The following is a 23,473-nucleotide window of genomic DNA, read 5'->3' as shown; positions in this document are numbered from 1 at the left end:
AATTATTGATGGTGCATCACAATGTACTTGTACTCCTGTTCCAACCATTCACTGTGTAAATCCTATCCCGATTTGACTTCCCAAAGTGCACCTCAGAGTCATAGAACACTACAGCATAGAAACGGGCCCTTTGGCTCACCCATTCCACGCTGATCTGTTAATCTGCCTAGTCCCATCGACCTGCACCCGGACAATAGCCCTCCATACCCCTTCCATCCATGTATCTATCCAAACTTCTCATAAATGTTGAAATCTACATCTTCCAATGGCAGCTTGTTCCATATGCTCTCCACAGTCAGAGTGAAGAAGGGTCCTTCATGTTCCCCTTAAACATTTCTCCTTTCACCCTTAACCTCTAGTTCTAGTCTTTGCCAATCTATGGGGAAAAAAGCCTGCTTGCATTTACCCTATCTATATCTCTTTGTATACCTCCATCAAATCTCCCTTCATTCTCCTAAAATACAGGAAATAAAGTCCTAATGTATTCAACCTTTTCCTAGAACTCAGGTCCTCAAATCCCAGAGAAATCCTTGTAAATTTTCACTGCATTCTTTCAATCTTACTTGTGTCTTTTCTGTAGGTAGGTGACCAAAACCGGACACAATATTCCTAATTAGACTTCAGTAACATCTTGTACAATTTCAATGTGACATCCCAATTCCTGTACTGAATACATTGATTTATGAAGGCCAATATGGCAAAAGATTTCTTTACAATCCTGTCTACCATTGATGCCACTTTCAAGGAATTATGGATCCTCCACACTCCTCAGTGCCCTACTGTTCACCATGTAAGACCTACCCTGGTTGATCGTATCGAAGTGCAACACCTCACACGCACTAAATTTCATCTGGCATTTTGCAGCCCATTTTACCAGCTGATTCAGATCCCACTGCAAGCTTTGATAGTCTTCTTCGCTGTCCACTGCACCTCCAATCTTGATGTCCCCTGTAAATTTGCTGATCCAGTTTACCACACGTAGATTGTTCATGTAGATGACGAACAGCAATAGATCCAGCACCAGTCCTTGTGGCACACCACTAGTCACAGGCCTCGAGTCAGAGGCCACCATCTACAACCACTCTCGGGCTTCTGCAAAGCTAATATCTAATCCAATTTACTACCTCGTCTTGAACGCCAAGCGACTGAACCTTCTTGTCTCACCTCCCATGTGGGACATTTTCAAAAGCCTTGCTAAAGTCCATGTAAACACCACCCACTGCCCTGTAGACACAACCCATTAACTTGTCTTCATGAATATTTCTGGTAACTTCCTCAAAAAAACCCCTATAAAATTGGTTAAACATGACCTATTATACATAAAGCTATGTTGCCTAACCCTAATCATTCAAATCCAAGTCTATCCAAATACTTGTATATCTGGACCCTTAGAATACCTTCCAATAACTTTCCCACTATGATGTCAGGCTCACTGGTCTATAATTTCCTGGCTTATTCTTAGAGGCTTTCTTAAACAGTGGAACAACATTAGCTATCTTCCAGTCCTCCAGCATCTCACCCCTGGCTAAGGATATTTTAAATATCTACCAGGGGCCCTGCTGTTTCTGCACTAACCTCCCACATCGTCCAAAGAAACACCTTGTCAGGCCCTGGGGATATATCCATCCTAATTTGCCTCAAGACAGCAAACATCTCCTCTGTATTTGGTACAGAGTCTATGTTGCTTTGCCTCGCTTCTATAGACTCTTTGTCTTCTGAGTAAATACAGATTAAAAAAAAATCCATGTAAGATCTCTTTTGGCTCCATGCATAGATTACCACTCTGATCTTCCAGAGGACCAATTTTGTCCCCTGCTATCCTTTTGCTCATAATATATCTATAGAAGTCCTGAGGATTCTCCTTCAGCTTGTCCTGCTAAACCAACCTCATCTCTTATCTTAGCCGCCCTTGGTGTTCTCTTGCATTTCTTATTCTCATCAAGTACCTCAGTTGTTCCTGCCTATACCCGTATGTACCTCCTTTCTTTTCTTAACCAGGACCTGTTATCCCTGCCTTTTATTCTGACAGGAACATACAAACTCTTTACTCTCAAAATTTCACCTTTCGAAGGCTTCCCACTTACCAATTATACATTTGCCAGAAAACAACCTGTTCCAATCCACACTTGTCAGATCCTTTCTGATACCATCAAAATCCTTTCTCCAATTTATAATCTCATCTAGAGGGTCAGACCTATACTTTTCTATAATTACTTTTAAACTAATGGCATTATAATCCCCAGATTCATCTTTTATCACCTGCTCTATCTTATTCCCTAATATGAGATCTAGTACCACACTCCATGTACTCTATTGAATGGGACTTCTACATACTGATTCAGGAAACTTTCCTTAACACATTTAACAATCTCTATCCCATTCAGCATTTTTACTATTGGATGGTCTATAATATAATCCTATTAACATGGTCAACCCTATCTTATTCCTCAGTTCCACCCATATAGTCTCAGTAGACAAGCTCTGCTGTCTGAGCTCTGCCATGACATTTTCCCTGTTAAGTAATGCCATCCTTCCTCCTTTTATCACGTCTAAAACAATGGAACCCCAGAACATTGAACAGCCAGTCCTGCCCCTCCTGCAACTTAGTCTCACTAACGGCTACAATGCCACAGTGTCATAGTTCCACATGCTGATCTGTGCCCTAAGTTCATCAGCTTTTCCTACATTACTCCTTGCATTGAAATATTCACAACGCAGAACATTCGTCCCACTGTGGTTGACATTAAGATTCCTGACTTTGTATGTGGGTTTAACAACATCTTTCTCCACAACCACTCCACAGTCTGTTCTGGTGCATTGGTTCCTATCGCCCTGCAACTCTAGTTTAGACCTCCCTGTGCAGCACTAGCAAACCTTTCTGAAAGGTTATTAGTCCCTTCCAGTTCAGGTGTAAACCATCCCATTTATACTGGAACCATCTTCCCTGGAAGACAGCCCAACGATCCAAAGATCAAGCCCTTCCTCTTGCACCATCTCCTGAGCCACATGTTCAACTGTATGATCTTCCAATTTCTGGCCCCACTAGTACGTGGCACAGGTAGTAATCCTGAGATTGCAGCCTTGGAGGTCCTGTCCTTTAACTTAGCACCTAACTCCCTGAACTCACTTTGCAGGACCTCATCACCCATCCTACCTATGTCATTAGTACTGATGTGGATCACAACTCTGGCTGCTCACCCTGCTGTGGACTTGATCAAGATGTCCCTGACCCCAGCATCTGGGAGGCATTTGAGAATCTTGTTCTCGTCCATGGAACTTCCTTCCTGTTCTCCTAACCGATGAAGCCCTATCACTACAGCTTGCCTCTTCTCCCCTCTTCCCTTCTGAGCCACAATGCCAGAGACCTGACCACTGTGGCTTTCCTCTGCTATGTCATTCCACCCACCCCACCCCGCCACCACCAACAGTATTCAAAGTTGTATACATGTACCTGTTGTTGAGCAGAACAGCTACAGGGCTATTCTGCACTGGCTACCTATCCCTTTTCCATCTCCGGACAGTTGCCCAGTTTCCTGTGTGCTACACCTTGGGAATAACTACTTCTCTGTATGTTGTGTCTATCAATGTCTCAGCCAACTGGATAATCCGAAATTCATCCAGTTCCAGCTCCTTAACATGGTCTTTTAGAAGCTGCAGCTGAATGCATTTCTCTAGGTGTTGTCCTTAGGGATACTGGAGGTCTTCTTGCCTTCTGATGTCCCACCGGAGGAGCATTCCACTATCCTGCCTGGCATCCCCGCTGCTCTAGATGTGCAATAAGAAAGAAAGTATAAAAATGGGAAAAAAATTACCCACGGCCTATGCTTCTCGCTGTAGCCTCTATGAGCCAAAGCCTTAATTCCCCACTCTGTAACACTGGCCCACTCCCACAATGGCCACTCTGCTTAAAGCTAACTTCTTTTTATTGGTCATTGTCAAGTGCTTAATACTACTTCATACCTGTCTGAATTGCCAGTCGTTTGCTAACCCTCAGCCCAATATCCTCTTGTAATTTTCATAACCAGTTATAATTTGTTTTCATAACTTATTCCTACTTTTTTCTGTATTTGACTATTCTAGTACATATCTGGCCAACCTCCCTATCACAACAAGTATCAGGTCACACGCACCCATTAACTCTGTACTTGCAGTCAACATTGGTTTCTGGTTAAACGAGTTTTATTTTTGCTTTTAATTCTTGTAATCTGCTTAAACTCTTCAGGAGATCAATTATGGCCTGTAGATCAAATACAAATTGAATAGCTTTGGACAGCTATGTATTAGCCTATTAGATTACTCGTTCTGGAATTCTCAGTATTAATCTCAACCCCTCATTTTTTCCGTTATTTATTAAAACATACTGTATCTATGAAAGCTTTTGGTAATCTGCTCAATTATTGTATTGTATGATTAAACTTTGCTTAAAATGACTAATTTATAAGTACCTGAATTGGCTGATTTATGCATGAATCCACAAAAAATAATTCAAAGAATTAAAGATTAGTTTTGTTGACTGAAGGAGTAATATTGTCTTCTGGAACTTCTTACTCCCTTTTTGTTCCATAAAATTTTGTACATTTACCTAAAACTTAAAAGAAAAATATAAAGGATAGATCACTTGCAATGGAATGGTATTTCAATAATGCTTGTGTTACTCCAAGTAGAATAACCACGGCAGAGCTTCTCTCAACTTGTTGAATATAACTGCTTTTCTGGCAACTTCAACAATGCATCCTCCAAAGAGCACCAGTGTTGTTTAAGTTCTGAAGTTTACTTATTCAAATGCGAGTTCCATCAAACATTAACCTAGAAATTCATGGTAGAAAGCTGGGAATTGACTTTCTTGGAATAACGATTTCAAAGTTTATTTTAGCTGTCCTTATGAAAGAGCCTGTTCACATTCCCTAAGTAAAAATTAATCATAAGTCACTTTAAAAGTGATCATGGAATTAAAGCTCTTCAAAAAAGGGAATTGTGTGGTTGCAAGGTTTGACAATTATGGTGTAGCAAGCTATATAACATTTTAATGGCAGCAAGTTTATGATTATTAACTGCTTTTTTTTCCAACTCCTGAAAAACAGGTAGAAAATGAAAAAACTGAAAGCAGTGCACTAAAGCGGGAGCATCAGACTCTAATTGACTCGTGTGAAAACCTTGAGAAAACCAAGCAGAAGATTTCTCATGATCTGCAGGTGAAGGAATCACAAGTTAATTACCTAGAGGGACAACTTGCATCAAGCAAGAAACTTGTTGAGAAGCTTGAACAAGAGAACAAAAGGTAAAACTGTCTTCTGTGCTGTGCAAATTAAATTTGATTTGAGTACGTTGTGCCCTTTGGCAGAAAAGTAAAAACATGTCATGGTAGAACTGCTTGCTATCATGAATGTATCCTTCAACAAGGACACCATTTGTTTGGTTAAGAAGGTTCAAGCATTAATTGGACAATAGCAGTGTGCTCTGTCATTGTAAGTTTAGCAATGACCAGTGTTCAATTCTGTTTACAACTCCAAAGTGTTATAGGATTCAGTCATTTGTGATAAGTAGCAAGTAGCTTTCACAACACAAAATTACCAGGCACTGTCCACCTCTGACGAGAGTGAGAAAAAAACTAAGCGCCCATCACAAACATTCTGGGGATTATAAATGACCACGGACTCAGTTGAAGCAGTCACATACATACTACGGCTACAAGAGCATATTAGACACTGCACTCTAAGTGAGTGGCTTCCATTTGACATCTCAAAGTCTTTTACCAGCTACTAGGTACGTCAGTAATGTGATGGAATATTTTCCAGTTCCCTAATAAGTGCACATCCAACTCCTCACAAGAACCTCAACGCTATCCGTCTTATTTATTTGATACCTTTTTTTGAAAGATACAAGTTTGCAGTGACCCTAACCTACTATATGACAGCACCAATGAAACCTTTGACGTGTAGGGTCAAGAAGAACTCACTTGTTAGTGGACTGAATTTTTATTGTTTGTAGACTTGCACAACCCACCCATGAGTATGATGGTATTACTGGGACTGTGGGCCACTGGAGACGGGGTAATGGTTAGGAACACTGGGGATTTGAGTCAGAAACACAAGCAGAAATTTACAGACTTAAAGTACATGAGCCCTGTTCCCTGCACCCATTAACCCAATGAGTTTGTTGGAAAATGCATTGTACTAATGTGAGGAAGAAAGGTGTTGAGATATTTGGTGTAATGCCCAGCAATTCAGAAGAGCTGTTTGACTGAAATACTGACATAAAAATAAAGAAGAATTTCAGCCTACCACCAGATGGTGCTATTTGGATTCACTCAGTAAGAATGTTACAATATCATTGCTACTTGAATCTTTTTCAGGATTGATAGTATATTATTTTACTGCAGTCATTGAGTTGTACAGCAGTGGAAAAGGCCCTTTGCTCCTCAAGTCCCTGCTGACTATCTGTTACATATTTATATTAATCTTGTTTACGAGTACTTTGTTCACAACCTATAGTGTCTTGGTAATTCAAAAACTCATCCAGTTGCTTTTTAAATGTTGTGATGTGAGAGAAACTGCCTTGAGGCAATATTGCAGCCGCCCTTTGGGTGAAAGAAAATTTTTCAGATCTCTTCTAAATCTTTTACCACTCATCTATGATTGGGAAAAGGTCTTGGTATCAATCATGTCTCTACCCCTCTATGTTTTCCACTCGAAGGAAAATGACTCTATTCCATATGTTTGAACATTTATGATCACATTTTTATTATTTCTTGAATATAAAGTAGCAAAAAAGCTGAACTGGTTCAGTTAGTGATCTGTTTAAATAAATAGTAAGGAGGGTATCACAAAAAGCTTCATCTGTAATAGGGAGAGGAAAATTCATCAGGTTTTCATTGCTAATCAGTATGGAATTTATGTTTAACATACATTTATTATCAAAGTATGTATATGTCACCATATACGACCTTGAGATTCATTTTGTTGTAGTTATTTACAGGAAAATAAAGAAATGCAATTTACTTTATAAAATATCTTGATCAGAAGGGGCCAACTGGACTCTTCTGTGCTCTATGAATCTCTGCGTCAATGATAATTCAGCATAGTCTGTGCTGGCATTAGAGTAATAGTCATACAGCAGACTGATCCTGGGAGTGCAAGTGTTAATGTATGAGGAACTTTTGATGTCTCTGGGCTTGCACTCACTGGAGTTTAGAGAAACAAAAGTTCAAAGTAAATTTATTATCAAAGTACAATGTATACAACCCTGAGATTCATGCCTTGTGGGCATACTCAATAATAACCATAACATAATCAATGAAAACCTGCACCAACTTGGGCATTCAACCAGTGTGCAAAAGACAACGAACTTGTGCAAATACAAAAATAGAAATAATAATAATGGATAAATAGAAATAAATACTGTATCGAGAACCTGAGATGAGGCGTCCTTAAAAGTGAGTCGATAGATTGTGGGAACATTTCAGTGATGGGGCAAGTGAAGTTATCCCCTTTGGTTCAAGAACCTGATGGTAGAGGTGTAATAGCTGTTCTTGAACAGATGGTGTGAGTCCTGAGGCTCTTCTACCACCTTCCTCATGACAGCAGCAAGAAGAGAGCATGCCCTGGGTGGTGGGGGTCTTTGATGCTGCATGCTGCTTTCCTGTGACAGCATGTTGTAAACATTTTGTCGGTGGTGGGGAGGACTTTACCTGTGTTGGACTGGGTTGTATCCACTACTACAGCAACACACACAAAATGCTGGAGGAGCTCAGCAGGTCAGGCAGCATCCATGGAAATGAATAAATAATCAGTCTTTTGGGCCAAGAACCTTCTTCGGGACTTAGTAGGAAGGGGGAAGATGTCGGAATAAAAAGATGGGGGAGGGAAAAGAGGCTGGTAGAAGGTGATGGATGAAGCCAGGTGGGTGTGTTACGTGACCATGAGTTAAGTTTACTGTGGGCATCACTTTAAACACTTGGACGAGGCGGGAGTATGACGTCAGTATAACAGAATGCCAACAGACTGCTGGGACATTCAGAGAGAAAGAGAGTTAAGACACAGGACTGAACAGGAGCTCGCGACAGTAATGGGTGAAGTTTGGTACTTTCCCATGCCCAAGGGATTGGGTTAATTAGTGGCACACGGTGCATATTGGATACGCGACTGTTACTTTGTACGATCCATACGTGGATTCCTGGAGTACTCTGTGGCGACCATCTTTTGTTAACCCTTACATGGATTTGGGTGTTATGTGGTGATCACTCATGCTAAGGAGTATTCCGTGACTGTCATCTTGTGATAACTCTACTTGGATTTTAGAACACTTCTCGTCAGCTGAGATCTTCTGTGACTGTTACCTTGTTTTCCCAGCGTGGAACCTTTGGATTTCTTCGTGAATGCCTTCTCGTTACATTTTAATGTGGATTTTCAAGTTTCTCCTCTCACCTATTACTTGAACTTTTCAGCTTGCCGTTTTAAGAATTGTCCCTAACTCTTGAACAAATTGGAGCTTATTGATTGATTAATTGATTATCGATTTCATTGATTACTTCCCTTTTGATTGACTTGTGTGTGGAAACCAGCACTAATGGATATTGATGAATTCCTGGCATCGCCAACCTCTGAGGAGGAAGCTTAAAAGGCAGAGTTGTTGGTCATTGCTAAGGGGGTAAAGCTTCTTACGGTTAAGCCAGCTATGAAAAAGGAAGAGATTCAGAGGAGAATAGTTGAGCACTATATATCTACAGGTGTGTTTGAAGCTAAGGTGTTAGAAATGTTTCCTGAAAGTAAATCAGATGACCATCAGTACTAGGTGGAACAACTGAAGTTAGAGAAACTTAAACTGGAGGCTGAGGAAAGAGAAAGCCAGAGTCAGTTTGAAGCTGAGGAAAGAGACAAACAGAGGCAGTTTGAAGCTGAGGAAAGAGAGAAACAAAGGCAGTTTGAAGCTGAGGAAAGAGAAAAGGAAAGGCAGTTTGAAGCTGAGGAAAGAGAAAAAGAAAGGCTGTTTGAAGCTGAGGAAAGAGAAACAAAGGCTGTTTGAAGCTGAGGAAAGAGAAAAAGAAAGGCTGTTTGAAGCTGAGGAAAGAGAGAAACAAAGGCAGTTTGAAGCTGAGGAAAGAGAAACAAAGGCTGCCAGAAGTGGAGGAAAGAGAAAAAGAAAGGCTGTTTGAGCTAGAGAAGCTAAGGCTCATGGGTCAAACTTCTGGCTCTAGTGATATGATTGTTGCCAGTCGGGAGGTTAGGTTGGTTCCTCCATTTGATGAGGCCAAGGTTGATACATACTTTCAGCATTTTGAGAAAGTGTTGCTCAGAGCCTACGGTGGCCAAGAGAGTGTTGGCCTTCTATTGCAGAGTGTAACTTAAGGTAAGGCTCAGCAGGCTTATTCTGCCCTATCAGTTGAAGATGCAGCTAACTATGAGACCATGAAGCAGGCTGTGCTTAAAGCCTATGAACTGGTTCCAGAAGCCTATAGGCAAAAGTTCAGGAATTTGAGGAAATCTGTGAGCCAGACTCATGTGGAATTTGCTTATGAGAAGTCTGTGTGTTTTGAATGATGGTGCACATCTAAAAATGTGAATGATGATTACGACAAATTGAAAGAGTTGCTTTTAATTGAAGAGTTTAAAAGGTGCATCCACAATGATGTAAAGACATATTTGGATGAAAAGGATGCTGCAACTTTACAAGAATCTGCTAAGTTAGCCGATGAGTTTGCTGTAACCCATAAGTTTAAGTTTGCCCCAGGTAAGACCTTCCAAAAGAATAGCATGTATGGTCAGGGTAAACAGGAAATCAAATCAGGGAATAGTGACAAAGCAGAGAATGAAGGAAAGCAACCAGAGGAGAGACATTGTGGTCCTACTTGTCACTATTGCAAGAAACCTGGTCATGTTATGGCTAATTATTTCCTGAAGAAGGAGGAAAAGGAGGCAGTTCCAGATGCCTGTGTTCAACACTTTGAAACACCTGTAAACCCACAGGGCTCTGGACATTCTGATGAAGCTCTGTCAAAGGCTGAGACGTTTGACCTAGTTAGGAAATTAAGGTGTTGCTCCTCCACCTGGAGGGTAGCCTCATCTTGCACAAGATGAGTGCCATGGACCGACACGTCGTAATGGGAATTAAAATGTTTGGCCATTGGAAAGTCTTGCTTGTGGTAGATGGTGCACAGGTGCTTGACAAAGCGATCCTTCAATCCACTAGAGGTCTCACCAATACGGAGGAGGGAGCACCGGAAACAAAAGATGGTCCCAGCAGATTTGCAGGTGAAAAGTTGCCTCACCTGCAAGGCAGCTGTTTGGGGCCTGAATGAAGGAGAGGGAGGAAGTGTATGAGTAGATGTGGCACTGAGGCCACTTGCAGGGATAAGTGCCTGGAAGGAGATTAGCGGGGGGGGGGGGGGGGGGGGAAATGAACAAGGGAATCTCGGAGGGAGTGATTCCTACAGAAAGTGGAGTGGGGGTGATACTTCTTGTAGGATTGTTGAATCTTCGTAAACTCCTAGGAAGCAGAGGCTTTTTTCATAATTGTATTTACGTGCTGGGCCGAGGACAAATCCTTCAAAATTATAACCCCTAGGAATTTAAAGTTGCTGATCCTCTCCACCATTGACCCTTTGATGAGGACTGGCTCATGGACCTCTGGTTTCCTTCTCTTGAAGTCAATAATCAGCTCCTTGGTTTTGTTGACATTGAATAAGAGGTTGTTGTTGTGGCACCACTCGGCCAGATTTTCAATCTCCCTCCTATATGCTGATTCATCACTACCTTTGATTCAGCCTATGACAGTGGTGTTGACAGCAAACCTGAAACTGGTATTGGCCGCACAGTCATATATGTAAAGTGAATAGAGCAAGCGTTAAGCACACAGGTTGTGGTGCACCTTTGCAGATGGAAATCATGGAGGAGATGTTGTTGCCAATCCAAACTAACTGGGCTCTGAAAGTGAAGGAAATTGAGGATCCAATTGCACAAGGAGATATTGAGGTCAAGGTCTTGGAATTTATTGATTAGTTTTGAGAGGATGATGGTAACGAATACCAAGCTATAGTCAATAAGGAGCAACCTGATTTATGCATCTTTGTTGTCCAGATGTTCCAGGATTGAGTGAAGAGCTAATGAGATGGCATCTGCTGTGGACCTGTTGCTTCAGTAGTGAATTGGAGCAGATCCAAGTCACTTCACAGGCAGGAGCTGTTATATTTCATCACTAACCTTTCAAAGCTGTTCATCACTGTGGATGTAAGTGCTACTGGATGAGTCATTGAGGCAGGTCACTATGTTCTTCTTCGGTACTGGTATAATTGAAGCAGGTGGGTACCTCAGACTACCAATGCTAGTGGCGAAAGATCTCAGTGAATGGTCCAGCCAGTTGATCAGCTCAGGTCAATAGTATTTGGCCAGGTACCCTGTCTGGGTTGGGTGCTTCTCGCGGGTTCACCTTCCTGAAGGATGCTTGCACGTCAGCCTCAGAGACTGTGGGAGTTTGTGACAGTTCCTTCAAGTTTTTATGGTCAAAGCCAGCATAGAAGACATTGACTCATCTGGAAGTGAGCCCTGTAGTCACCTGTGTTACTTGAACAAAGGAGATCTCATTGAAGCCTATCGAATATTGAAAGGCTTGGATAGAGATGCTGAGATGAGGATGTTTCCATTGTGGGGGAAGTCTAGGACCAGAGGTCACAGCCTCAGAGCAAAAGGATGCCTCCTAGAACAGACACCCCTGCCACCCCCACCCCAAAGGCACACTGTGATGAATCTGCGGAACTCACCGCCACAGTTGGCTGTGGAGGCACATCCAAAGCATGTCATGTGAATGCTTCAATGACCTCTGCTGCAATGATCCATGTGGTAAAGAAACCTATTTAGATAGATTGGAACTGTATCACAGGAAGGAGTTGATGTATTCAGGTTAAAAATAAGTGTGAAGAAGAAAAGGGCTATTCATGATGTCCTTTTCCTGTTTCCTCATTTATTTATTCTGTTATTGTGATATAATACCAATGTAAGGGTCCTTAGGAGCAACTTCTAAATAATGAGATGCTACATTAGCCGCCTTAAGATAAAATTAGTAGCCACATATTTTACATTGACTTTCTTTGAGCGCAAGGGAATAGAGGTGCGGGAAGTGAATAATAACATTAAGCAAAAAAGGGCTCATCTTTATGTAAATCGCTATTATACATCCTGAAGTTGAGCCGTAGTTGGAATTTTCTCCTTTTGTTGTGAAATGAAGCTAAACATTACTGGTTCTGCAAATGGAAAGACAATGGGACCTGTATTTTTCTGCTTCTAGATGGAAGTCGGAACTTGAGCGATGCCAAGCCATTGGAATGCCTGCAGATGGTTCGTCTGGAACGCCGAAAACAAAGTGCTCAAGGTCCATCACACCAAATAAAAATGTTGCTGGTAAGCTTGTTTACATCTTAGTATTGTAAAGATTTTAACACAGAAAATTGTATTGAGTCACTGGTCAAAATGTAGAATAGAATAAAGCCAGTAAGATAATAAATTTGTAGGCAATGTGGTGGGGAAGCTTTTGAAAACTCTAATTTAGGACAAAAATGACAGTGAAAGGAGTGTATAAAGAGCAATTCATGTTTAAGGATTTCATTTGCAATTTTTTTAAATTGTGACTGGACTTCCGAAATCTCTGTGCTTCTTGTCAGAAATCTTGGAAATAAGAGACAAATATGAGACACGAAGATTTTTGGTGAAAAATGGTGTCGTACATCAAAGCTCTCTCTGGAGCTTAGTGCTGGAATGCAGTTAATAAATGGCTGATTCAAAACTTTATGAGGAAATATTGAGGATCTACAGACTACACAAAACTAGAAAGTGGAGTGAAATGAGAAAAATAATACTAGACTTCAGAAGGACACAGGACTGAAAACAAAAATAGGCATATACTTTTCAGATGAAATTTAATACAGAGAAGTGTGAATTAGTACATTTTAGTAGAAATCGTAAGAAGAGGCAATGTATATAGATTATAATTTAAAGAGTATAAAATGCAGATTAGAAGTATAGACATGAAGAGTCAAATATTACCTATCTTTAAATATAAGTAACATGCACAAAATGCTGAAGGAACTCAGCAGGCCAGGCAACATCTATGGAAAAGAGTAAACAATTAATGTTTTGGTCGAGACCCTTCATTAGGAGCTTTTCAGTTCTGATGAAGGGTTTTGGACTGAAACGTCGACCGTTCTGATGAAGGGTCTTGACCTGAAATATCGACAGTTTACTCTTTGCTATAGATGTTGTCCGGCTTGCTGAGTTGCTCCAGCATTTCTGTGCGTTGCTTTGGATTTCCAGCATCTGCAGACTTTCTTGCGTTTAAATACAAGTGTTTGTATTGGGTTATAAGAAGCACATTGGCTTCTGAGATGGTTAGTTATTGAGCATGTGTTCCATTCTGCTGATTGCAAGATAATTGTAATGCCGGTGTTGCTCTGGGTAATATCTCCCATTCTGTGTTTTATTGGGAAAGTGAGTGGTACATTTTTAAACAAAAAATTCCACAATAAGTTGATTATTGCTTATCTTGCACATTACACCAAAAGCTTTACTACCTTTCTCTGCATTTGAGAAGGAAAGTTGGAACAGACTGTTTGACATTAATTGATTTGTTAATTATTTTCCAGACTCTAAACTAGAGGAAATGCAGGAAAAATATAACAAAGAAGTGGAAGAAAGGAGTCGACTGGAAACAGAATTAAAAATAATTCAGGCCAAGGTGAGATGAATTTTTGTCCGTTAAAGACAATATGCTGCCAGTAAGTGGTGGGAAGGTTCTACATGTAACATGAATCATTCCACATTACACACTCGGATTCTTTTTTTCCCGTTCACTTAAGCGGAAAAGCGAAAAAGGATTTCCTCTACAAAAGCCACAATTGAATCTGCCTTCACTACCCTGACGGACAGTGCATTCTAGATGATTTGTCAAATGTGTGCAGTTCAAGCTGCTCTTAAAGGCAAATTGCAACAATAACAATTTGCATTTATGGAGTTGCTTTAACATTGCAAATTGTCCCAACGTGCTTATTATGAACATCATTATTAAGAATGCCAGAGTTTGATTGCACTTGGTACCAGGTTACACTTACTCTCAGCTTCACCTGTTTCACCTCGACTCCTCCCTTTTCTATCTCCTTCTCAGAGGACGGGTTAACAATCAGTGTCCATTCCAAGTCAATGTACACTGTTAAGCACCTTTTCTATACTTTCTTCCAACCTAGTTCCTATAAAGGACTCCAAGTTTCTCCACCTCTGTCAGATCAGTTCTGACAATGCCACCCTTCCTCCCAGCAGTATGATGTGTCTTAATGCTCCATTGGATGTGGTTTCCCATCTACCAGTGTTGACATGGCTCTCAGTGGCATCTGCTCCATTCACTATACAAGACCTACACCAGCTTGCCCAGAATTAGGATGTTTTTTTCTTTTCACACTCAGACAACATTTGTTTTCAGATGATCGTCTGCTACAGTTTCCAATGTGATGGAGCATCCAGTGTTTTCAAAGTTTTCTACTTTTATATTAACCCACACAAGGCATTGTCAGAATTGATCACGAACCTTGTTGGACTAGGTTTGAAGGAGCAGCTTTATAAGATTGACAGGTTTAGAGAGATGATCAGGGTTAAGAAACAGCCATCAGTGGTGGAATCAGAAGCACTTAGATCCACTGTGATGAGGTGCTTTGTGATGTTAGACAGGAAGTCTATCAACTCCTGCATGAGGAACATCCTGAATCCACTTCAATTTGCCTGACATCATAACAAACAACAGCAGATGCTATTTTGTTGGCTCTACACCCAGCTCTTAGACGCCTGGACAAAGAAATTGCATAAATCAGGATGTTGTTCATTGACTACAGCCCAGCATTCAACATTATCATCCTCTCAACTTATCACAAAGCTCCAAGACCTGGGCCTTGCTTCTTGTCTTTGCAACTGGACACTCTGTTTCCTCACTGGTAGACTCTTCCTAGCCTGGATTGGAAATATCTGCTCCACACTTACTGTCAGCACCTGTGCACCATCAGACTCTGTGCTTAGCCCTGCTCTACTCGCTTTATAATTATGATTGTGTGGCTAAATACAGCTCAAATGCAGACTGTTGTAGGCTGAATCAAAGGTGGTGACGAATCAGCATATAGGATGCAAATTGATCTTCATAGCTACTTTTGCTTATCTGTTTTGTGCTTCCTGTTGACATCATCTATAGACACAAGGTCAGGTACACTTAAAAAGAAAAAACTGATATTACCTTTTCCTAAACAATAATAGCTCAGTAAGTGAATGGCTGCAGATGTATTATGGAAAATGAAATATCAAATGTTTGGCATTCAGGCAGTTGTATGCTCTTTACTTTTGAGACGCACCACGTACAGATAATTAAAGAAGTGAGGCTTGTGGTGATGGGGAGTGGTAAGAGGAAATAATGAGACGTGTCTTCACTTGATTGATAGTATAGGAATAGAGAGATCGGGGGTGATAACGGGGTTGTCAGTAAGTCAGAATTTATGTAGAGGGTAAAATTTCGTTTTTAAGAGTATTGAAATTGAAGTTTTATTGGCACATATACCAAGGTACAATAGGAAAACTTTATTTTACATGCTTTCCAAACATCATTACTTTGAGCTAATACAGAAGGAGAAAACAGAACAGAATATAGTGTTAAAGTTGCAGAAAAGTGCAGTGCAGGTAAGTAAATAAGGTGTAAGGTGCAAGAGTTTATCATAAAAGAGGCCCATTCTCACAATGGCAGGGTGGAGATTGTCCTTAAGCCTGATGGTGAGTGTTTACAAGCTTTTGTTATCTTCTGACTCATAGAAGGGGGGATAAAGAGATGAGCTTTGGATATGAAGGCTTCTTCAGGAAATTGGTGTAGACAGGATTCAACTGAGAGCAGGCTGGTTTCAATGTTCAAAGTAAATTTATTATCAAAGTGCATGTGTATATGTCATCATATACAACTCTGAGGTTCATTTTCTTGCGAGCATACTCAGTAAATCCATAGATTAATAACCACAACATCAATGAAAGACCACCCGACTTGCATGTTCAGTCGGAGTGCAAAGGACAGCACACTGTGCAAATACAAAATGGAAGAAATAATAATCATAATAATAAATAAGTAATAAATATCAAGAGCATGAGATGGAGTCCGAGTCCATTGGTTGTGGGAACATTTCAATGATGGGGCAAGTGAAATCGAGTGAAATTATCCCCTTTGATTCAGGTGTCTAATGGTTGAGGGGTAATAACTATTTCTGAACCTGGTGGCTCCTGTACCACCACCTTAAAGTTTCTCTTTAAAGGGTTAGAGCTGGTGGTTGACAATTTTTAAGAAGCAAATTGTTTGAAAGAGAAATGTTTGTTCATGGCTTGATCTTGCACATCTTGTGTCCTTCAGTTCCTATTCTGCCTTTACATAATCTCCCTTTTTTTCCAAAGATGTTTTTAGATCACTATAAGTCACACTACAGACTTGTATAAGGTAGTATTTAATCCATGGTCTCATACTTCTGGTAACCAAGATTTGGCAATGGTTATCAGGTTATCCTGCTCATGGGATCTATGTTTGTATCACCATTGGACGATAGGTGCCTCCACATACTATAAGTTTCAAAAATTAGTTCCAAATGAGGCCCTATTCCAAATTCTTAACAGATAAGTTATGGAACTGATAACATTATTTTGTAGAAACAAAAGTTCCTATATGGAAAGGGCATTCTCAATTTAGGCTTAATGCACTAAGTTGTTGTGAAACATTAAAAAGAAAACTCCTTATTTTTAAAAAAATCTTTTCTTGTATTTTGTAGTTTAATCAAACGCAACATCAAAATACCATTAGCCAGCGGAATATTGCACGGCAGCGATCGGCTTCATCTGTGTTTCCATGGCAACAAGATCAAACTCCAAGTCAGCATGCCTCTCATTCACTGGAGACCCCATTAAGGGGTGTTGCTATGAATCTTCAATGGGAACAGGAAGAAACTCCCTTCAAGCACTATCCCAAGTCTTTGCAAAGGGGAAACCATTCCACAGGATGGCTTAATAACAACACAGATAGCTCCAAGCTGGAGGAACAGCTGAAACTACAAAATCAAGGTAATGTAGCGATCACAGAATAAAAATTTCTCATAATGAATCATTAGGAAATTCCTATTGTGAAAGAGGAACAGCTTCCTGGATCTTTATGAATATCTAGTGAAGTACAGCAAAATTCTATTAACTTGCTATTCGTTTTTTCAGAATTCTCAAAGCAATCTTGATACTCATTAATTCAGAGTAGCCAGAGCTGGGGTTGGATGTCAGGAGCATTGGGGAGTTGAGGGTATGGATTGCTTTGCGGCCAGAGCTAGGGTTGGGAGTACTTGTATGTTTCGGCTTACTTTGATAAACTGAACGTACAAGCTGAAACCCAACTGTTACTTCCTGGTCTTTTTTTTTAAGCACACCAGATAAGTGAAAAATATATCACAATGTAGAATGTGAAAAAATCAAAATACATGCTCTGGGGAATTCATTAGGAGTAACATTCAATGGTAAAGAGAATCTAATCCAGCACTACCAAAGATTGCTGGATTCTCAGTTTTACTGTAGCTTGGAGAATATGCACAGTGAACATGGACTTACTTTTAAAGTTCTTGCAAATTGGAATTGCGATATTTTGCAGAATTTCCAAATTCATCAAGTTCTATTGCTTCAATCATTGGTAACATAGCAAGCTAAAAGTTAGAATTTTTTTATCCTGATGCAGCAACGTATGCTGAGTCCAGGTTTATAAGAAACACTGTATAAAACCAATGTAAGTATTTTTAGCATTTGTTGCATTAATAAATTGCTAATTGGTAAATTTTGTCAAGTAACCCCATATCTTCTTGGACGTCAGTTGAAAATAGGATTTCCAGCAGTGTGGATGAGCAAAAGGACCTTGAGGTACGAATTGAGGTGGTGGAACTTGTTGATCCACAAGTTGATAGGCTGGTTAAGAAGGTGCATGGTGTGCTGCTCTGTTCAAGAGCCATGGGGTAATATTGCAGCTCATTCAGTTCTGGTCACCTCATTATAGGAAGGATGTGGAAGCCTTAGAGATGGTGCAGAGAAGGTTTATCAGGATAATGCTGGGATCATGTCTTATGAGGAAAGGATGTGGTATTTTCTCTGTTGCACTGGAGGATGGGGCATAGTGGACAGCCAGTATCTTTTTCCCAGGGCAGTGACAGCCAATACTTGAGGACATCCATTGAAGATGGATGGAGATAAGTTTAAGGGAGATGTCAGAGGTAAGCTTTTGTTTTTACCCGGAGAGGTGGGTGCGTGGAATACACTGCTGGACATATGGTAGAGGCTGATACAATAGGGTCATTTAAAAGACTTGGGCACATAAATGTAATAAAAATTATCCTTCTGCGCTTCTGTTAAACATGGTATAAAGTAAAGCAAATTAAGAATTCTTGTTAATGGATTAAGGTGGAAGTATAGCGTTACTTTCTCTTCAGTCAAATATTTTGCATTCTTTAACAATGTTAGCCATTTTCTTTTTTTTGCGATGGTAGTATCTAATGTACAATTGTGATGAGAGGGTCTTGTTTTTAATTGAAGAACTGCAAACCAAAGTTTTGGATCTGGAACATCGACTTGAAGCTCAGGAGAAAGAAGTGAAAAATCATATGAGCAAGCTTCATGAAATTCAATTCCAGTTTGAGAAAGCAAAAACGGAGCTTTCAGAGAAAGAACGCAAACTGACTAAAAGCCGTGAAGAATTGACCAAAATGACTACACAGTGTGAACAAAGCAATGCCAAGGTATGATGGGACAAAGTAATTTACATTATTTGCTTAAATTCCTAATTTGGCAGCATTTTGGGTTTAGATACAAATATTCTCTATTCTATGACATGACTGTCTCTTGTTGGTATATTTTTATTCAATCTTTAAAGTTTACCTTCAATGTACATTTTTGGAATAACTAATTTTAATTTAATTTTGGCCATATATCTTTGGAATGTGGGAGGAACCCACATGGTTATGTGAAGAATGTACTAGCTCCTTACCGACAACAGTGGAAATTGAACCCTGGTCACTAGCATTGTAAAACAATGTACTAACCACTACGCTACCATACTGCCCCAGTGATTTACTATACTTCGCTGTAATATACTTTGTTAAATAATTTTGATGTCTAGGGTTTATATTTGTAACATCTATATCCAATCCAAATGGCAGATAGAAACATGTTTCATTTCATTAACATAAATTTATGTCTCGAGGTCATCCAGAACCTATACTAATTGTCTCAGATACTCAGACTCTACTCCATTTGACTGTTCTTACCATTTATTATGTAAATGGTATTTTTTCTGAAATCTTCATCAAATGTATTAGAAACTATCTTGTATTTCTGGCCTCTAATTTGAAATCCTTGGCCCAAGTCCATCCATCCTTTGCCAAGTGAAAACACTTTTCTACCTATAAAAATCCTTTATTGCCTCATTAACCAGTTACCTCTTGGCATTGTCTTGATGACCCAGGTTTTGCATGCTTGAAGTACTCTGAATCCCTGAGGGACAGAGAATGGGGATGGAATGTTGAGCTTAACACATTTAATCCATCCATGGATATTCATGAACTTTTAGACATTTTAAAAACAGAAATTGGGATGTAAAATATTTTCACTTTTTATCTACTTTGTGAGAGAGGCTAGTAATCATTTTCTATTTCACTGGAGTCATTGTAGACTATGGTGGGATATAGCTCTGCAATTCTGAGTTTTCCAGTTGTTTTTCTTTAAATGTTAGCTGAGCATCCAAGAACATGAGGTAAATTAATTGGCAAACACATTGTTTTCCATGGGGTGAAGTAAATTCAGTAGTAAATTGTTCTTTACACATCTTGTGGTACTACAGCCAAATAATATAATCCTGAAGCAAATTGGTTAGCTATGATTTAAAAAAAAGTGACAGCTTGAAAGTAGTTACAGGACAGAGTTGTGAAGTTACATTTTCTACCACTGTCAAAAATTTTTAAAGCAATTTTGAAGAAACATAATGGATGTCCTTTATGAATTTAAATTACTTTGTAGTTTGCTCTCTCTTGCATTACAAACAATGTTAATGACAGAATAAATTACAAAATAATATAAAAATCTATGTCTCTCTACTCTTTCTAGTATGTGATGGTTGAGCAAAAACTAAAGCAGGTGTCAGACGAACTGAATTGCTGCAGGCAAAATGCTGAGAGTACACGGCGCAATGTTGAGCAGAAGTTGAAAGACAAGGAAAAGGAATTCCAAGAGGTGATCAAAATATAATTATAAAACTGTTGCATTAATTTAATTACAGACAAAAGCTGCACAAATAAAAACATGTTCTTATTTGATATGAAGGTTGTTGCCATAAATTGAGCAATTTCAGTAAGTTATACTGGCACATGACTTAGGACCAGACCCTGTGATGAATTTCATTCAGCTTTCTTGTGTGTTATCATAATGGTATTATTTCTGTTAAAGTTTGGATGTCAAAGGGGCCCTTGTGTCATGTCATACCAGTAGTGATCATAAATGATAAAAGTGATCAAATGTTGCCCGTTTTGAGATCTCTCAATTGACATTAAAGTGATATGACCTCCAAATGTTGCATGCTTCCTGAGCCAGAGTTGATTGCATAAATCACTGGGCTCATGCCACCAATCAGCACAGAGCTTGAAAGGTGCAATTAGCAAGCATGAAAATGAGAATCAACTTGATTGACATTCTGCCTCCAGTGTGGTTAGGAGGCATGAGTTAATGACACATCATTATCCCTGTTCCGTTTCTTGAGAGATAACTAAACTCCTGTGGTATTGGTAAACGTGTCCTGTTTGGGCTGTGTTAATAAATGACATTTCATTTGTGCTGTTCATATGTGGCCTACAGTGATGTGATGTTAGCTATTTACATGAATTTGACTTTGAAAAGCTTACACTATGATTGATTATACGGTGTGAATGTTCAGATAATATGTCTAACTCTGGGGTCTAGTATTTTCAATTGTGAGTTTAATTGTCATTCAACCATACATCTATGCATGAGTTCAGCCAAGTGAACAGTGTTATTCCAGGGCCAAAGTGCAAAACACAGTACCAACAATGGCATACAGCACAAGGCACATATCAAATATCAGTAAAATAGTGTCACACAAAAAATACAGTCCAAGACCCTGAGTCCATCCATGAATGTTGAAGAAATCTGCTGTCGACCACAATACAGCTTGTCTTCTACAGAGTGAACACTGGGGGGCAGCATCAAATGCAGCTTGGAGGCCACGCCCCTCTGCTGGAGCTCATCCACTCTGGTGCTTTTCTCCTGGTGGCTGTAAACAGGTGATACTGCAGCTTGAGATCTAGTCCTTGCTATGACCAAGGCCGGGCACCTCCCCCATTCCGCCCCACCTTTGAAGCCTCAAAGCTATCTGAAGGGGAGAGAGGTGAAAATGGTGTATGCGTGTATTTGTTTGTGTGTGTGGTGCAAAAATGGTTCTGCAGCATTACATAAAAGATCTGATGAACAGAATGGGTGATAACTCTTCCCACTTAATTTTGAGCCACTGTCATGCCATTATTGTTGATTGTGGTGCAGAATTTATGTTCCTACTTTAGTCTTTTGAATATGTTAAATTCCTGTTTGCGATAAGTAGAGTGGAGTATCTCTCAGTATCTCACTGCATGTGAAAAAGAGGCTTTTGTGAAGACTGAGTCAGTATAAAGTGGGAAAATTCAGAATTTTGAATGTAAATTTTTACAGCTTGTTTAATTTATCTGCATGCAAGCACTGTGAATCCCTTTGATATTTAGTATTTGAAATTGCAAGTGTTATTTCTTACTCTGCAGGAAATTTCTCATCATCAGCACTCTCTAAGAAGCCTAGATCAACAATTCATCCAGACAAAAAATAAACTGAACCAGGAATTGCAACAAGCTAAAAAAGACTACAATGTTCTGCAGTTAGATGTTGATAAAGTATGTAGTTTTGGATTCAAAGTTATTGGTTCAAGTCTCATTAATGGATACAATTGCAATTTTTGAATTAATTACTGATTTGAACTCTTCAGCCCAGTTGTGACCTACTAAGCTTACTTACAGTATGTTTGATAAATTGTTCTCGTTACACAATAAAGCCAATATTTATTCCTATTCACACAACAGATAAACTATAGTCCTGAAAGGCATGACACACTAGAATCTGTCAACATTTCTTGCTGCCTCGGTAAAGTACTGCAGCAAACATAATTAAAGACCCCATCCACCCCAGACTCTCTGTCATTTATCCCCCTCCACCGGGCAGAAGATGCAAAACATAAAAGTACATACCACTAGGATCAACGACAGCTTCTCTACTGCTGCTATGAGATGATTAAATGGTCCCTAGTACAATGAAATAGACTCCTGACCTCACAATCTATCTCATTATGAGCATGCACTTTGTTTGCCTACACTGTACTTTCTCTGTAGCTGTTAACTTTACTCTGCAATGGTATTGTTTGATCTTCTCCCTCAATGCACCGTGTAATGGGATGATCCGTATGGGTGGCATGCAAAACAGTTTTTCACTGTAGGTCAATACATACAACAATGATAAACCAATTTACCATTTTAATTTGAACGCATCTATTTCCATTTGGATAAACTATACTATAAGTCTCTGTTTACTTTTGGACAGCATGAGATCAAAGGATATCGAACATTTTAATGTTTTTTTTATTACAGTTAACAGCAGGCAAACAGAAACTGGAAAAAGAATTGGACGATATCAAGCAGCAATTACGCCAATCAGATCAAATTCAAAAGGCAAATCAGTCAAAGGAAAACGATCTGAAGAAAAAGCTTGAAGTGAGATTTAGTAAATAATTTTAAATATATTTTGGAAGTTCTGCTTTGTAATTTTTATTTTTCTTAAAAACTCAAATTCTCTAAGCACCAAATGGTTTTCCCTGATTGAATAGCCATTTGTATAGAGATATAAAACCGTATTTGAAAAGCAAGGAAGGCCAAATCACTGACATTTAATAAATCTTGTATACCAACAATGACTTGCAATTTTTAGTGTGGGCAACATGCTTTAGTAATGCGTAAAAGAGAAAATAATGAGTGAAAGCAAATTATGAAGGACAAAGCCATCAATGGATTTAGGCAACTTGAAACAAGGCAGGAAGCTGGATAGGTTCAGGAAGGGAATTCTAAAGTAGCAGAGATCAGTAGTGGAGGACAAGAGGGCTGACACTTGAGAGCTCACCTGAACTGTGTTTGCAAAGACAATTGGGAGTGATAGGGAGAAGGGTTCAGATTTTAGAGGGAAAGTGACTCTGAAAGATTCTTAAGTTTTGTATAAGGGGTTGTGACAGTTAGTTGGTGTTACAGAGGACATAGCTGAAGGTTGAATTTAATATGAACAATGGATAATTTTGCAGAAAAGGGGACCAGTACACTTTGGCCCAATTAAGT

General features: G+C 39.5%; 1 protein-coding gene across 2 annotated transcripts in view; it reads left to right on the top strand.

The window, feature by feature from the left end:
* LOC140730439 (uncharacterized) overlaps positions 1-23,473 on the top strand; it is a 51,474-nt gene that overhangs the window by 1,791 nt on the left and 26,210 nt on the right. For both annotated transcript variants that reach the window (XM_073050843.1, XM_073050844.1), the window contains exons 3-10: positions 5,082-5,278; positions 12,277-12,389; positions 13,628-13,719; positions 16,814-17,102; positions 18,600-18,802; positions 20,166-20,291; positions 21,863-21,991; positions 22,739-22,861. In XM_073050843.1, the coding sequence (XP_072906944.1) occupies positions 5,082-5,278; positions 12,277-12,389; positions 13,628-13,719; positions 16,814-17,102; positions 18,600-18,802; positions 20,166-20,291; positions 21,863-21,991; positions 22,739-22,861 (1,272 nt within the window). The remainder of the gene's footprint in view (positions 1-5,081; positions 5,279-12,276; positions 12,390-13,627; positions 13,720-16,813; positions 17,103-18,599; positions 18,803-20,165; positions 20,292-21,862; positions 21,992-22,738; positions 22,862-23,473) is intronic.

This window comes from Hemitrygon akajei, chromosome 7, assembly GCF_048418815.1.
Source record: "Hemitrygon akajei chromosome 7, sHemAka1.3, whole genome shotgun sequence".
NCBI lineage: Eukaryota > Metazoa > Chordata > Chondrichthyes > Myliobatiformes > Dasyatidae > Hemitrygon > Hemitrygon akajei.
Note: the sequence above shows the minus strand (reverse complement) of the source record. Positions and strands in the feature narration are given on the sequence as shown.